General features: G+C 39.2%; 1 protein-coding gene across 4 annotated transcripts in view; it reads right to left on the reverse strand.

The window, feature by feature from the left end:
* The window catches only part of LOC125775113 (protein split ends), a 73,992-nt gene that overhangs the window by 19,825 nt on the left and 35,196 nt on the right, over nt 1-18,971 (reverse strand). For all 4 annotated transcript variants that reach the window (XM_049445598.1, XM_049445601.1, XM_049445599.1 and 1 more), the window contains one exon: nt 20-3,177. In XM_049445598.1, coding sequence (XP_049301555.1) covers nt 20-3,177 — 3,158 coding nt within the window. The remainder of the gene's footprint in view (nt 1-19; nt 3,178-18,971) is intronic.

The following is an 18,971-nucleotide window of genomic DNA, read 5'->3' on the forward strand; positions in this document are numbered from 1 at the left end:
ATCGACTTTGTCTGCCTACCTGTGCTTTTCTCGCTGCGCTTCCGTATACTACTAGCGGTCGACGAAGGTGATAGATCAACATCGCCACCTAGGCGGGATTGTACCGAGGATGACAAGCAGCTACTTCCTCCTCCGACACCCATTGTGCTACCACCTGGCAACACTGTTGCCGAAGATGGTGGAGAGTCGGACGAAGAAGAGTTATGATGGTGGTGGTGATGGTGAGCTCCCGACAATCGGTCTATGAGACTGCTACTACGACTGTAGCCTACACTCGTCGATCCTCCCGCATGGGCACTACTGCCGGTACCAGCATTATTGCTACTGTTGCCATTACTGTGCTCGTGGTGATCGTACCTTTCATCCTCGTGTGTTGAGCTAGTGGCTGATCCTTGACTGTACTCGTCATAGCTGCGAAACCTCCGATCACCACCACCACCTTCCGAATAATAGTCTTCGCTCGAGTATCGCACATTTCTCGATCGCGATGATGATGAGGAAGCACCAACACCACCTCCTCCTACGGACCCACTGTTACCGCCCCGTGAACTAACACCACCGACGGCACCGCCGACCGCTGCAGACGATGCGGCGGCCACCGCTGACGATGACGACGACGCTAGTGATAGCGGGTCAACGCGGGGCGAGGCGCCTCCACTGACGACGCCAGCATTCACAACAGACCCAGTATCGCCCCCTCGGCCACTGAGCGGATTGCCTGGTCGACTGAACGACGAAGCAGATCGGTTACGGATCGAGTTATTGCTGTTGCTATTACTCCCACTGTTACTACTGTTGACACTAGCACAGTTGATGCCACCAGTACTATTATTATTACTAACGCTTCCACTTACACTATTACTATTACTAGCGCCTCCAGCGATTCCTGTAACGCCACCGAAACGGGGCGATCCGAACGACGCAGATATACTACTGCCCCCCGACTGTTGCTTATCTAACTTATCAAAGAACGCCTCCTGACACTCTCGCGATGCAAAGTCCACCTGCAGCTTGCGACCGCGCAACATCACACCACGCATCTCTTTCACTGCCGCCTGAGCTTGCTGCACTTGCTCGTAATATATAAGGGCCAGCTTGCGCTCCCGATCAACGCTCACCTGCGACACCGTGCCGAAGTGATTGAACTGTGCCGCCAGATAGTTCTCGCTTGCACTGTCCGAGACCCCATCCAGCCACACACAGTTAGTTGGCATAGACTTGCCGAACCCGAGCTTAATGCGATTGTTGCCAAGATGCTCACCGTCCATCTTCCGTATCGCTTTCACTACACTCACTATGTCCGAATATTGACAGAACGCGTAAGCGCTCACACCCTGCTTCTTGATGTCTATCTCTATGATTTCACCGAAACACTCGAAATGTTTTCGCAACTCACTCCCGGTAATGTCCTTCTCGAGATTGCCGACGAACAGTGTCCGCGTTGACTTCGGATGATATTCGTCCAGCTCCGCCTCGTACGGCCGGAATTCGTTGTCGTCCACGTCGTAGTAGCCCGCGTATGGTGCCACCTCTATCTTGCAGCCGAAGAACAGCTTATCGTGGGACACTTCCAGTGCCTTGTCAACATCTTCCGGCTTTTTAAAGCAGACCAGCGCGTACCGGTCGGTGTTTTGGCCGACCACCTTCACCCACGTCACTTTCCCGTGCTTCTTATACTCATGGAATAAGCCATCTTTGAGCGAGGTGTCGGACGAGCGGGCAGGCAAATTTCGGACACAAATTGCCAACGGACGGTTATCGTCCGAATGGCAATTGATCAGACTCGTGCCACTACTGCCAGCACTCCCGTTACTGAGCACTGGTCCTGCTGCTCCCACTCCACTGCCTGTTCCTCCCGCACTTCCTCCTCCTCCGCCTCCACCGCCGCTAGTGACTGGAGCTGCCGCAGATGTTGTCGCTGCTGCTGCTCCACCAGCGGTCGACGACGTCGTTGTGACGCTAGTGCTTGCTGCTCCCCCTCCACCACCACCACCAACGGATGCACCACTAAAACTGTGTCTAGAACTGGTGCTGCTGGAACTGCTGCTGCTGCTGCTACTGCTTCTGCCTTGATTGCCCGAGCCGTTAGCTGCATTATTAGCGTTACCGCCGTCCGAGCCGTCGCCACAGCCGCTGTGGCTGCTGCTACTGTCTATGTGCGTCGCTGGCGATGCTATTGCTGCCGGCGTTTTTGCTGCGGCTGCTGCGGCTGCGGCTGCTGCGGCTGCTGTTGCTGCTGCTACTGCAGCTGCCGTGGAAATAGCGGATTGCAGCAGAGTCCGTCCAACATTTACTGCTGCAGTTGTTGACGGTGACGAGCAGTTTGCAGCAGCATCGCCGCGGCCATAGGGCGTCGGCAGCGAGGGCAGCAGTCCAACCGATGACGCTGCTCCGGTACCGCTACTACTTCCGCTGCCGCTGCCACTGCTACGCCCCGAGAGGTTCGTCGTCGTGCCAGCTTCCCCAGAATGGTTCGGTGCCCCGCCGCCACTGCTGTGCGTCGAGGAGGAGCAAGAAGACGATCTGCTGCTTGGCGAACGTGATCGGGAACGTGACGCCGATCGATGATGCACGTGATGCTGGTTCTGGTGGTGATGCTGATGGTGAAAATGTCCCCTTTCGTTGCGCTCAACACCTGCAACACTAGTTACACCACCACTACTGCTCAGTAGATGGTGATGATGGGGCGGCGGCTGATAATGACCGTGCAATGTTGGATTGGACAGCACCGGAGACGAATTCCGTGACAGGGAGTGATGATGGTGATGTTGCTGCTGTTGGTTATGGGGGTGGTTGTGGCTATTGGAGTGATTATTGGAGTGGTGCTGATGGGAGTAATGGTGAAGATGGAGATCGTTTAACGATTCCGACTCAGAACCGGATCGATGAGACTTCGGGAGTGATTGTTGCGACTTCTGCTGCTTCACAGCATATCCATCATAGCTGTTGTTGTTATTGTTGTTATTATTATTAATGTTGTTTACACTTCCAGTATTGCTGTTATGACTGGCTCCTATTCTAATGTCCGGCAGCTGTGACGGTGCTATCGAACCGGAGGGATGTTGATGGGAGGCCTGCGAGATCGAATTAGGGCTTTTATCGTTATTGTTGGCTCCTCCGTTGTACCAACTGCTACTGCCACCTCCAGATGATAAGCGTGGATGGTTGATCGTCGATCTAAAAGATCAGAAATTTAAGGACAAATATATTAGATTTTGGAACGTTCCATAAACAGGTTCATAATTGATTTAATATGACAAAAAAATATATATATATATTAAACTAACATTATGTGTTTTAAGTTAACTCATCAGAAATATCAATAATATTATCGAAGCTTCATACAATTTTCGCAGTTTCAAATTAATGTCCATAATATTTTGAAAAGTAATGAAAATTTTTAATTTTCTAATTTGAATGTTTGAATTTTGAACAAAAGCAAACCAAAATTAACGTAGAAATGATTTTGAATGAACTTTCATTAATCCAACATTTGCATAGCAGTTCTCAAAAATAAGTTTTCATAATGATGCCTCAGATCATCTAAAAACAAAAACTACAATAAAACTTTTTAACAAATTAGTATTTTAGTATTCCTGGCCCTATAGTTTCATGATAGATTTGTTCACAATTTCGAAAAAACAGGTATAGTTGTAATGAAAGACGATGAGGTAACGCGTTAATAGATCGGAGAAGAATATGTGTCGCAACTAATATGGCATGTATCCTAGATCAAAATACCAATATTAATAAGCTATACAGCTAGGCAGCCCTTTATGAATAAACCAAAAATCGTGGACGGTCAATATACTAATACGATCTAATCGCTTTGACTAATATACATCATATATCAATCAATATTATTTTAGATGTTTGATTGAATTCATGTGTAGTAACTCAACATCGCATTGCATCTTCATGCAATTCTTATATCTATGCATTCTTAAATATTTCGATAATATTCAAATATCACGAGTTTGTCATTTTTACACCGGTGTGTAATAGTCGTAGGAATCCGTATAATTCGATCATGGACACTTTCTTTTCATTTTGTCTCAGTCTATATAGCAACAGCTATTAGCTATATCGTTGCATATTGGAAAACACTTCATCTTACTATAATTCCCATACAACTTCCGATTGTTTTCATTGTCAATTCAACGTTATATAGTATCCGTCTGATAAACACTTGTTCTTTACGATGATAGGGACGTAATAAAGAAGACGATGATTGCAACGTTGACAACGGAGGTGTTGATGGCGAAACGGAGTGGAGGATTTGATGGTAGAAAGTCAGGAAAGTGACAACTCAAACACTCTGGGATTCTGCCGTATCTGTTGGTTAGAAGAAAAATGAGAGAAAAAAAGAGAAAAAAAAATATAAAATCTATAATTCACAAAACAAGAACATATCTTGCTAATTTTACTAAGAATACAAAAAATGAAGAATAAAACAAAGCGTTGCGATAGGATATGTGTTTTTCGTGACAAACTCAGGGTTCGTTAATTGGTAGTAAATTTAGTGCAACACATTAAAAGTAAGGTAAAGAAAAAACAAAATAATGATGCAATTTGAAGAAAACATTTAAATTACACATCAAACAAAAACAAATGGAAAACATAATAGGCAGTAACGAAGAAAGTAACAAACAAATCTACATAGAAAGACGAAAAATTGTACAAAATCCATCACATAACAAAAACGGGTTGGAGAATAAGCTAAACAATATGGTATTAATTAAAATAATTAATTAATTATAGAACGAAAAGGACCTACAGAAAATTTTAACGATTCGAAAACAATTTGACCGACAAATGCTTGTGGCTATATGGTACTTCTTCATATCGCATGAATCATTCTACAGTACGAAGGATCTATCCCAATAAGATTGTATTTTTAATACAGTTATGTTACGAAAATATTTCATTCATTCATTCGTTCAAATTTTGAAATCTGTAATTAATTATCGTTGTGGCGTTGTTTTAATTAAATGACACAACTAAAACTGACTATTTAATCAGCACGAATGTCAATTCATTACAACGAACAAGAATTATGTATATTTTTAATAACATGTTCATTTTATCAGATTGATTCAACAATCGGTGTGGAACAAATAATTTCTGTACATCTGTGTTCATGTAGATGTATGTGTACATGTAGATACCGTGTATGAAAAAAAAGCTTACGCATAACGAGTTCGTATTTTCATACACAACAATTAAAGACGATCTACAATTTATATTTAATATAAAACCATCTGCTTTATTTGCTGTCCTTTGCAAGCGTGAATAGATACAAATGTTGGTTCGATATAACTAGGGAAATTAAATGAGAACGAATAAAGGTTCTCATTGGAGTTTGCTACTTTTCTATTCTTTAAGATAACCATCCTCCTCCATCCATACAAAAAAGATTTTCTACAGAAGCAAAAGAAGGACCTCTTCCTAGCGACAAATGCAATCATTCATGCACAGCTCATCAAACAAATTTACAGTCCATGTACGTGGTCAGCTCGTTAGAAAGCGTTTCCGACTAACCAACGAAATTTTTAACTACCTTTCTAGATAAATTTTGTTGATAATGAATAGGTGATTTTTACAGGGAATGTTGATAAAAATGACAATCAATATATTTTATTCCGTGTTTTCCTTTAAATAGTTTATACATTATTTATTAGTGAAAAGTTCGGTTAAAGCGTAATTCTGAATGGTTCTTCATGGGATAGCAATACTTATCAAAATTACAGCAGGTATTTTTCATTCAGGATTTATTTAGAGTAATCCCACAGCGAATATCGAGCTCAAGTATCCTGGTCATTGTGAATATATAAGCTGATCATCTAATTGGCTTCCCAATTTCAATATTCCAACATAACTTCCTTAATATTTCGGGTGTTATGTATGTATAAGAAGCTCCAAACATTTCCTGGGAGGACATAACGAGACAACAAAAATGCTGAACAGTTAAACAACAATTTTCCATTACTTCTACCAAAACCATTATCATCAAGGAAAGATCTTATGAATCAAAATAAGCATTCCATCAAGCTGAACACTTTACTACATACATACCAGGTAGTGAATATTTCCTTGAAAAAAAAAACGGAATGTATCGAACCATTCGCGAATACCAAAAATCCGTCTAGAAACCCGTGCACTGCGCATGTGCGATTGTGTCACTGCCCAAAGCCCTTACATTTCCCTGTGGGAGAGCTTTATGTCTCCGTCCGATGTAAAGCCCTACAGCTCTATCTACCTCCTATAAAAGTCCTCTGAATGGCGCACTAAAGCATTTTTCGTACGTATACCGCGACCAGTGTTTTCATAATCCGTTCAATGCCTGCCCGACCATACAGTGTAGCAACCGCCCTAATACTCTGCTTCTGTAGTGGTGTGCACGACACCGTACACAGCGTCAATGTGGGAGAAAAGCTACCTTGGCGTTTAAGGGACGGTGCACTGGGCACAGCTGATAAGAGATAATTGTAACCCAGAGCACGCGCTCCTTTTGTATATTTAGAAAACTCCCGTGTATCCCTTGCTGGCGCTTCTGTCGGTGTACGCGTGTATGGGTGGCCCGAGTACGACTGGAGCTCGGGGTCAGTGGTCCTGCGCAGTCGAAACCATCTCTTTTCATCATCAACAAAACCTGGACGAATGTGACGTTCTTTTTTCCTACCGTCCCAGCTCTTGGTTATAACAGTAATGAGCAGCATCCGCCCCGATGGGGCGGCCCGATGGTGCATGTGATAAACGGCGCCAGTCCACACGGCCGGACCGGGTTCAAATCCCATCTGGACCGACCCCCCGTAGCAAGGACTGACTATCCGGCTACGTGGTAAAAATAAGTCTAGTAAGCCAGAAATGGCCGGCGTGACCTGTGAGGTCGTTAAAAGCCAAGAAGAGAGAGCAGCATCCTATCTACTGGAATCGCTTTTCCACCAATTTTTGCTTCTCGAGCTTTACCCATCACATATATGCGAGAAAAATGCAGAAAATTGTTCACACGGAACTAGCGAGATGTCGTACTATGACGTCAGTCAGATCCAGGGGTAAACATCATGTAATCTCGGAAACCAATATTTTGCCGAGTTTACAGAGACAGTAAATATGAAATATAAGAAAAAGATGTTCAACAATAATTTTATTTTTTTGAAATGATAATAACTATAACATTATTACGAATCAATATTACGATAATTGAAGAACGAAGTTGAATTTTAAATTAGATGACTTTAAGCTAAAAACTTTAATCAAAAAAATTACAAAATCTCAACACCTCACTTGGCCATTTTTGACAGAATATGCTTATTAGACGTATTTTTACTACGTGAACATTTAAACAACTATTGGTATGGAAAAACATTCCGGATGAGATTATTTAGTATCCATCTTGTTGTGTATAAGTTACATTCTCAAATGAATTCATGAACTCAAATTTTCATTAAAAAAAAAATAATCAAAAAAAGACACTTAAATTGCACCGAAATGTTGCGACAAATCATCACAGTGCACAGTTACGCTTAAGTATATAGAAATGGAACAAAAGCAAATCAAACGACCTCATATCGATCCTTGGGCAAAGCCAACGGCTAAGGGATTACGGAAACAATCATGGAAAGCACCCCGGGGGAATGCTCGTTAAGAACCTTAAGGGAGCTTTGCCCGCATCCATTAAATCCTATTTTATGGGACAGACTATTGCCAATGGTCTGTCAGAACTGTGACCAGCACTTTGCCATGCATCGTAGAATTTAGCTAAATCTAGCTACTACATACTAATTTATACAATATCAACGTTACACTCTTTAGTTACAATATTCAAATTTTATCATAAAAACTATAAATTTGCATATTATTTATACCATACGTTTGAGCAGTACTTTAATCAAACATACACATTAAGCAAATATTTACATGGCTGAAACCATCAATTAGGCCGTAACAAAATAGGGAGAAATATGCCCGAATGAATCGAAATCGTATTGATTATAATGATTATATCCGATCCGTTCTGTTAATGTACAAACAAATAACTAACGAAGCGCAGACCACTAAATGTCGAATGTTATTCGAAAACATGAATTATAAATTACACTTTTCCAAATGCATTTATCCGTACCATCTCACTTTCTCCTATCAGTTATTCCGAATTTTGGTTTCAAAAGTTGCAAAAGCCTTCCTATAGTTCCATATCAATTGTCATGGACTTTATTGGGCTGTTACACATACCAGAAACGCGTGTACTGCAGCATGGGAAATATACAATATTTAGGACATATGTAGCTGTACGAAGCCGGCAATCTCGATTTGATGACCATACAGAGAACATAGCGCGCCCAGTCACACGAGCAAAACCTCGCTGTAATCGTTCACATCGTTTAGTACATAAGAAAACAAGTTACAGCGAGAGATAAGGAATAATTTCAAAACATGCCACAAAATTGCTCTTCCTGCTACAGGCGATCTATATTACATAGACAAAACATGAGAGTGATCTTCACCGAAACTTAAAACAAACTAGCCGTCTAACATTCGCTCTCCAAAAGAGCTCCATTTTTTTAATGTTCAGACGGTGTGGATACCACCAAAAATTTTACACCCACACAGATAACAAAGTTTCTCACCGGTTGCAGCATCCTTTTCCAACCATAGCAAAAGCTGGTCAAACACTATTCCCACAATGACAGCACACTGTGCTCGTCGTAGAGCATTTTTGCGCTTCGAGAGAAACATGAACCGACATTGAGGAGAACATTGAGCGTAATAGCAAGCAAGCTTCAATTTTCTACCTCCACACACATGCACAGCAAACATTTTTCCCGGGTTGTACATATCAAAGTTGTTAACTATACAGACGTTATTCTTCTTCTGCCAGGAAACGGACGATAAAAATAAAAGGAAATACGCGATCAAAACATCACGTTATTAGCGCCTTTAAAAAAACTCTTTAAAAGTTTAAAAGTCTACAACTCGTTCAGCACGGCATCGAGTTCAGCACTGTGTAAGGTTTTTAATAAATTTTGTATTTTGTTGTATATCTTTTGCTGGATACTAATGTTTGCTACTATCTATATTGCTATCCTAATGTTAGCTCTTTCCATTTTAAATCCTATCTTTATTATGCTTGAAACTAGTTTCGTTGGAATGTCCTTGATTTTCTTCCCAAACTAAACCACAATAGATTGTACTCAATTAGTCGTCCTATGTCGTACAAAAATGTTCACACAAAAAATAAAAACTTTGTGTCAAATGCAGTACGGTAGGGAGGCGGCCGTGGACGTCGCCAAACGCTATAAAATCCCATTCACCATGCAGTGCCAAGGTAAGCCACATCAATGGCTTGCTGTTATATAAATGTGTGAGTCTCTGCAGTAATAAACGATCCTCGCAGAGCATAAATAGTCCTCACACGAAAACGTGATACGGACCACCTATAAGCCATGTTAGGCTAAAAAAATGTGAAACAATTACACGATCTTTTCGTCTTTCTGTTCCCTTTGTTAGACAGAACCCTCGACGGCCTAGACGGTGAGTAACGCATAGAAATGCCACCCCCCGTTACATCCCCATTTTTCTTCGTTCATTTCTTTGTACGAAGTGATACTATTTGTCCTAAAGCCTGTCAACAAGTGCGATTCATCGCGATCAGCTTGCTTTAAAGCATCGATCGAACTGAACATATGTTGCAAAACCACCGCCAGACGACGTTAGCGATAGACGGCCGACTGTGCAGTGGGGAGTCATCGTTGCATAGCTGAGGCCTCCTATAGCCTCCTTCTATTCGCACGAAGTTCAATGCACTCGAAAGTTGTCCAAGGCCTTTGACGTGCTTTGCTACCACCTATCGTCGTTCCAAACTACCTGCTGTATATGTTAGACCCCCACGCACACACTAAACAATTCGTACCGTGTGCATGATGACGTGCGATTGTGTGGTGTTGGTTTGCAGGCTCGAGGCTGCATCATAATAAGTCAAATCGGAAGCCTCACGGCCGGGTGGTGTGAGAAGGGCTGGTGAAGTTGACTTTGACTACCATTATTGTTACAGTAGTGAACTGTGGACGGTACCGTTTTGTTGTGACGGTGATGTGCGTGCCAATGTGGTGAGAAGTGCATGGTAGAGGTAGAATAAGGCTGTGTACCCTAGTGTCACGAAAGAGTGAAACCGAGATATGAAGAGAAACGATCGTTTAAGAATACACTAATGATCTCTAATGACATACTTGCACATGACACTAACAAAATCAATGCTAATGTGCAAATACATGCGCATAGTATGCTAACACGGCGGCTAAATGAACATCTGTTGCGTTTATTAGCCAAAAACAATCTAATTTTAAAGCTTTTTTGAACATATAACTGTATCGTTTACAAAACACGGTACATAAAATTATTAAATTTTAATAAACAAAAATATATCCAATACAGATTGTTTGTATAATTTCAAAAAAAACAAACTCGTTGTAGTTGTGATGTATACATTACAGTTGAAAAGCACTGCAAATATGTCAATGCACGCATGCAGGATTTTTTTTACTAAATTAAAAACAACAATGTTTTTAAACAAATGACGCATTTTTTTTGCTATTCAAAATTCACTTGCTCACACTTTTCAATTGCTTTGTATGAACATTTGTTAATTTGCGTAAATTTTATCAAAACATATGCTGAAAACTTTTTAATAAAATAGAAAAATGAACATAACACAAATTTTACCACACCCCAAAACTTCTTATCCATTTTATAAAACTGAAAATTTATAATGTTATTAAACCATTCCTCTTCTCTCACCAACGGTTTCTCGTAAAAAACTTACTACTAGAGTAGTACAAAAGAAGGGGGTAAAGAGCTATATGAACTCAAACGAAACCGAGGACGCAGTGCAGGTTGCAGACAAACATACTTCATTGCACATACCGAACGACACATTTTCTACTGCCATCTCTCTTACAGCAACAACCACACAACTAAGCCATCAACAAACAACAAATGCATACTCGCATACACATACCGGAGCATATGTGCACCGAACACAGCTCTCAACACAACCCCGTGTTTAACGAAGCAGCATTCGGTTGGGAATGCACGCGAAACGGCGTCTCGTGTTAAATCACGCGTCCTTCCCGTGATGCACCACCATCATCGTAGTGCCCCCATCGAGAGAATTTGGTAACACACGCGACTCACAAACACATACGTTGGGGCAAAGAAAATAAAATCGCCTTAAGAATCGCAACCACTGTTGCAAAAGCGGCAAACATTGGGCATTCTATCTTCCTCAGAACAACGAGCAAATTTTTATATTTAATTGATCGTACAAAGAACACCAAACGGGAACAAAGAACACTGTGCATGAGAACTGAAGTGGAACAGATTGAACGCTGATTGACTGATTGACAGTCGCTAGAATGTTCGCTCGCTGGGTAGAAATTCACAGTTAACGCTATTCAAACGCATGGGACGAAGAGACGCAGCAGCAGTAGCTTCGATTGCCACGAAAATAAATGGAAACCAGGCGTACTGCTGGTCATAATTAAAAGAAATATGATATAGTATACTATATTCTTAACCTTCATATTGGAACGAAATAAAAAAAATATTTCTATTTAGCATCCTAAGCTAATTAGGAAAAATGTCATGCGATAATAAATATATATTTTTGAACTTAAAATTTTAATTTTAATGTATAAAAGTCATAATAAATTAATTTCATTCACGATTCCGTATGATGATGTATCAGCTGATATCGACAATTCTGCTTTTCGTAATGTCACCTCACAACTCATCCAGCTTCCATCGATCGATCGAGTTCACAAACCCGTTACCTACATACACACATTCACAGCGTGTAAAAATGCATTCGCTCAAACACCCAAGTGCAACCGGAACGCGATTTTTAAATGGCTTAACCAGACACGGTAAGAAGCGAAAAATATCTTAACCATACCATCAGTTTACGATCAGTTGCCAGATGCTGTACAATCCGAGGCTGCCTGGCGTCAGTTTTATGACCCAATGATGCATTTACACACTGGATCTTTAACAAGGAGAAAACACACCCAGCGATGTATTGCTACCTAACGGAGCATGAGCAGTTCTTTTTCTCATTTTCCGATCCATCTGGACACGGATGCAGAATAACAGTGGGAAGAGTACGAAAAAAAAACGCTATAGCTTTCAGTTCAAAACGACCATAAAAGTAACATACCCTTACCGACAAGCCCGGGCCGTTGAGAGAAGCATAATAAAAGGCCCATGCACACACATACATTCTTCAAACAGACGTAAAAAATCAGAAACGATTTTCTGGGCGCAAGCAATCGAAGCAAAATTTCAACAATCATAAGTTCTGCTGTATCTGTTTCGCACAATGCATTATTTCTTCGTTCCGAGTAGATGTTGATGCACTTCAAACGGTTGTGTTTATGTATGAGCATAATTTAAAACCCATAAATCTTTGCCAATACGATAACGCCTCATCCCGAAGCAACACTGATGTATTGTACGTTAGCATTTATTGCGTTACAAATCGGCAGGGCAGACAGTTTACCCCCTAGTTAAACTAACTTGCAGAACATACACTTTCTACAGGAGGTTAAGAAAAGGATTTATTGCTATTATTGTAGTTTTTATTTCATTTTACTCACTAGCAGCAATTCGAATGGATTTCTTCACCTGATCGAACCAGATCTATGCTGGCGATTGTTATTGGCCTTTTAGTTGCGATTTTATATCCCTCACCTTACTAACGAGGAACGGGCTAATTCTTAAACATGTCTTGCGGACACCTTTATAGTTTCTTTGCATGGAATTACGGTTGCTTCTGTTCGCTTTTACTTCAATTATACAGTGGCCAGAATAATGACACAGATTGGAATAATAAAATGATTATTGATGTCGCTAGTAATCACAGTATGATTTGATGCAAATCAGCTGTTTTACAAGCATGTATTGTTCGGCCAATGGTTAAGAGATATTTTAGCTGCGGTAAGAAAAGATTTTTTTGCTTGTATCATGTTTAAATTGGTTAATATCACTTGCACACAACTAAAATATTAAAAACAAAAAGGCTACCTCTTAAGTTTAGAACTGGAGTAAGGACGGTCCAGTGGTGTGTGTGGTAACGGTGCCAGTCTTATTCGGTAGGAAAGAGTATCAAATCCCATCCGGGCCGAAACAACACAAGAACACAGGACTTACTACTTCTTCCTTTGTAGCACCACAACCTCAAGAGGTCTTGGTCTGCCATTACTGGCTTTCCTTGACTTTATTTAATCGTAGCAGAACTGAATCCTGTGTCCGGCGGGCGTTTGGTCCGGATGAAATTTGATACCTAGTTTGATACTGACTATCCTGCTATATTAGAGTAAATAAAAAGACCAGCAAAGCCATAAAGGTTGAGGAAGCCAGAATCTTTGATCTTTCTTTACAGTCAAATAAATCTGCGAGAAGGTCAATGATAGGTTTCTTAGCTCACAAATAATTTTGAAATAAGACATTTTTGCCAAATTAGCTTTTGTAGGGCTTATCTTGTAATAATCTACGATCTACGACTTTTATTTAAGAGCGATACGGAGAATAAATGAACTGTTGTATTCAATCAATACACTAATCAAAATTACTGGAAAATTCATGGAAAATACACGCAAGATTGTTTTTTTGAAAAAAAAAATTAAAGAATTTACTTCATTTCATAAGTTACAGGCTGCACAACATACTGGTTTCCAATGGTGTGTGTGTTTTTTTACTTTTACCACTTTTACTTTTTTTATATACTTGGAAACCAGTTACTTTTTAGTAAATTCGATCCATATTAAAGCGTGATCTGTTAGACATTTTGTGTACATTTTTTAAAATAACGATATCAACGTAATGGCCCAAACAAATTAGCCATTTTTTTGAAAATTATCACAACTTTTCTGAGGTTTATTAAAGCCATAGAAAAGCATAGAAATTCATCAATCATGAGGAAATCAGAACAAATCTCATTTTGCTATTTCCCATGCTTATCTGTACAAAACGCACATTCCTCATGTTTTCAACTAGAAGAAGAGCACTATCCAGTTATAACCCTCGATTCAATCAGATCATAAAATATGTTTGAACAATCATCCATTACCACACGTAGAAAATGGAGATAGATCAACATTTTTCTTCTCTGTGGTTTAGTCGTGAGGTTCAGATACTTTTAATTAAATGTAAGACTGTTATAGACAATTCATACAAACTTGTTCCTCGTACTTGCTACACCCTAGCAGAAACTAAACTGGCCAGAAACTGAACCCAAACTCTTGACCTTTGCTGTGCACTTTTAATAACAATCAACTGCAACCGAATGGTACATGCAACCGAACATCATTACATGATCAACAGGCTTAGAGGACTAATGCATCCCTAGAAGCAGCTTTCAACACGAATATACCTCACCAAGACGACATTTGATCTTCTCATTGTTGCATGTCGTTCTTATTATGGTACCATTGTACCGAATGGTTCTACTATTCACTTTAGTTTTCCTTCTACTTCTATTATGCTTCTACACACTCCTCAACAATCCATGACAGCCGTATGTGAAATGTCAAAAGTGACCAAAGTCAACGAACTTTTTTTTACTGGTTATGTTATAGTAATGCATTTTTCCATTATTCCATTGGATCCTGCCAATGCTATGTTAGTAGCTGTTTCGGTAAAGTTTCTCGATACTGTACGACTAAGGGCGCATCGAAACGTAACAATTTTTGCGGCCACTGGCTAAAGATCGTGACCGTAACTTGCAGCACATGCAACTAAAAGGTCACCAAACCCATACGTGACCGGGAACGTGCTCGAATGACAATGAAGGATCGTTAGAAGGTGAAACATTGCGAATCTAAACATCTCTTTTCTTATATTGTAAGACAAAAACCAATATCTGAAAATTTTATTATAAGTTAAAGGTACAATATACATATATACATAGCGAAATAGATACCAGACCCGTAGAAACGTCAATACGTAGTGTCACTAGTTTGTCACCATAGATATCAACATGTGACATGTATTTTTTGTGCATTTTCGTTTTTAGTGTGGTTAGTACAAATAAAGTCAGTAAAAAAGATCGTCTTAAGAAAAGGTCAGAATACTAATATTTATCTTTTACTATGGATAAAAAAACAATCTAAACAAGAACATTATTTACATACACCTAATACTGTACTAAAAAACCCTTCATCATAGCGCAGAACGATAACTAAAATTATCGATAACACACGCAAGAGATCAAAAGAAGTTTCATGTTCAATGGTCTCATATTGTCCTTTCATTTAATTCATTATACATAAATATACCTGTTCAATTCTTTACAATTTGTCAAACATACTGTTGGAACACATGAACATACCTGTAAAGAAAAGAAAAAAATTGGCACATTAGTACAAAATGGCTGCAGAATATATACCTATTTAATTTCAATAACATGTAACTTTTTTAGGGGCTGTTTTTCAGCAAATCCAAATAAATACTTTATTTTATATTATATTTATATTTTATATTTATATTTTTAGCTAATTTATTACAACAATTTTTTATTGCACCTGAATTGTTAGCCCGTATAAACTTCTATGTCCCACCTAGACTATTTAGAAATTACCGACTTATTAGGACTAACCAAACTAGACGAGCATACATTGTTAACGACCCGATGACTTTCTATCCCGTATGTTTGTACCTCGTTAGGTTAGTTAGTAAGTCAATCTTTGTGGCCAATCACTTAAATTTGAATACAAATACAAATACAAATTGCTGTTGCAAAATAAAACGGGGGAATGTTTTTAGCTGTTTGCCAAGTATATTCTCCGCTGCTAACTATACTATAAGCTATACTGAAAATACTTATCGGGACCTAAAACAGGGATTCCATGAAACATTTATAGTCTTGTTGGTCACCACATTCGTCCCTATGATATGAACTCTGTACAAAGCTGATGAAAACGTCTAAGCCTTGAGGCTTAGATTCTGAGGTCAATTCGAAAACATTGAGAAGGATAATAGGATGCAAAGACCGTCTTACGATTACTCTTGGACTAGAAATCAGCGGGCTGGTTGTGCCATAACAATGACACCAGACAACCTGTGGAGTCTCCTTAAAACAGACTGGAGAGAGCTATCATCGGTTAACAGGGCCCCTGAAATTGAACTAATTTCTAAACCTTCCGAAATCATTACGATTGTAAGGCTTCTACACTGTTTATACTGTCAATGACAAATATAAATATAAATATGAACTTTTGATAAAATTCTTCACAATATCAATTATTAAATTTGTAACTAATTCCATAAAAAAAATCAAACATCTCATCGTCCAACATCAATTATTGCATAACATTGTGACCTAAACATGCGGACGTATACACCTTATCGCGCATAAGGTGGTTGCTTGACACGCAAAATTTTGCTCAGAAGAAGGTCGCAGAAAACATACAACCCTACTCCAAAACAAAATTAAAGGCAGAAACTTATACATTGAGATGTCGATGGGAATCACCACCGCATAGCGAGAAGGAAGGAGCACGTGTTTGTGATGTCGCGATTGGGTCCAAGTAATGATAAACACTATGTGTGTATTCGCACGTCTCTCTCATGTTCACTGATTGCGCTCGATCGCTTCTGTTGTTAGCTACAGCAACGCTGTTGTTACTACCAACACCCTGTTAAAAACGCCCTAATCGGAGTCGTTATCAGGGAAGCGACTGCGAATCGACCAGTTGAGGAAACAAGGCATATATCATGTCTCAGGGGTCATCTTGAGATCGCTGCTTGACAACAACGTGTTTCTTTAGCATTCACTCACAATGCGTCCGTCTACAACCAAGAATACTTGGCTACGAAGCGATCTCGGTACTGAGGAACAAAGCCTGGCAGACTCGGCTTTACGGCTATAGTCGAATTACACGGCTAATCTCTGATGTTATTTGTTTTGCAAAAAGAAAAATACCTCAAATAATTTCTAATAAGTATAGGAACATGTAGATAGAACACTCTTTTTTTCTTTCATTTTTTATGGAAGATGAGCAAAACATATGTACGTTCATCAATTGAAGTTGAAGCAATAGCCAACAACTAAAGCTAATAAACGTCATAAGGGGGCGAGCCCATTTGTCGGGCGAGTAACAGTCCATAGGCTTGTTTAAGTTGCTCATTTATTGTACATAAATATCGCAAACGCAATAAACTCGTAATTCATACGAAATAATTTTATCTTGACGGGTGAATCGATCAGTTTACTAATAGGAAAAGGCGGAGGGTTGTGATAAACGTTTTTTCATCAAGAGTTTTCCTATCGTTCCAACAGAATCATAACAAACAAAGTGCTTCCGTAAGATTTTTTGGACGATTTTCGCGACCTTGGTTAGTTGAAGAAGTATTGAATGTGTTCATTTCCTACACATGGATATGTTTATTTGCTCAAATAAACAAATGAAAGATTCTTATGTCCATAAAATATCGTTGCATATTAATGCAACTGCTTAAAATAAAACAAAAAAAGCTTAAAATCATAAATCGGCATTATCGAGTAAATATTTATGAAGTTATATGGGGGTTTATTATATTACCTAATTTGTGTGTCTAGACAAATTTGTTGGATAACTGTGCCGCTTCAGCTTCAACATTTGTCTACTTTACTGCATAAGACAGCGAACTTAAAATGGTGCTTATGGTTTTAAATGTATCCAATAAATCAGCAAAATCAGAGATTGAAAATATAAATATAGTATTCAGTTAATATAGTTGAGCATTTTCAATAAAATTCTATTTTCAAAAACATAACTTAACCGAAGGTGAATATTTATCCAGATTTATTTTTATTAAATTGCACAACTTGCTAAAAAAAAGAAACCAAATTTCATTCGCCTCTACTATTGTAGACTAAGATAACTTACCAATGAATGTTTTAACTAACAAGAATCTTTCATCGTTTTGCCTACTTTCGGACAAGAACAATCATATGCTGCAAATTAAATACAGTCAAAAATACATTCGCATGGTTGCGGAAGACTACCTCAACGACTTCTTGTGCGTTACCAAGTGTAGGAAATCCTTTACCACGTCCCAAAAGTATAAAAGCAAATTAACTACATTATACACATTGCTGCTGTCAATATTCATCTCCAGAAAAGGATATAAGAAGTGCTATCACGAAACCATTTATTTCACCTCTTCCCTCTGTGGGAAGACAGAATCTTGTGACAGAATCTATACTTTTGTACCACTCAGACGCATGCAGAATAATAGCTTTAAAAGTCTGCATATGATGGCCAGTGTTAGACTACGGATATCGAGCCCAAAAAAAATAAAAATACTCAAAAATTAATGCGTCGATTTTCGAATCTTACTGCAATTGCCTGTCGTAAAGTAACTAGGCACTTAAGACAAAGGCATGAGTAACATTCGCAAAAGGAAAGCACAAAAACCAACATTGCATCGAAATATATGCGGCTCCGGAAACTTCACGGACCGGAAACATAATTCCTCTTCCGTAGGAATCCCTACAATTGACAAGTAAAATAGAAAACAACTATTAATAGAAAGACAGAAAAATAAATATCTGATGCTTCAACGACTATACAATACATGAGATGGAAAAGTTAATCAACTAAGTAGAAACAAGTGTTGTTTTACATAATTTTGTGAATTTTTTTATGTTCAATGATTTCCATTGAGAAGCCTGATTATTCACGATATAATTCACACGATTTGTCGTAGAATAATGATAATATAGCAGCACTCCTATTTTGAATGACATTAATTCGAGATATTGATTGACAGAACATGATAGGATCTCATGTCAATGCAATGATTTCGTACCATAATGGTCGTATTACGGCTCAACCGTATAGCACATGACGAAAGTTAGAACACACCACAATGTGGATTTTCTCTTCACAGCTACAAACGATTTCATTCGTCCAGTTGTTCGTTTATTTCGT

This window comes from Anopheles funestus, chromosome 2RL (assembly GCF_943734845.2).
Source record: "Anopheles funestus chromosome 2RL, idAnoFuneDA-416_04, whole genome shotgun sequence".
Taxonomy (NCBI): Eukaryota; Metazoa; Arthropoda; class Insecta; order Diptera; family Culicidae; genus Anopheles; species Anopheles funestus.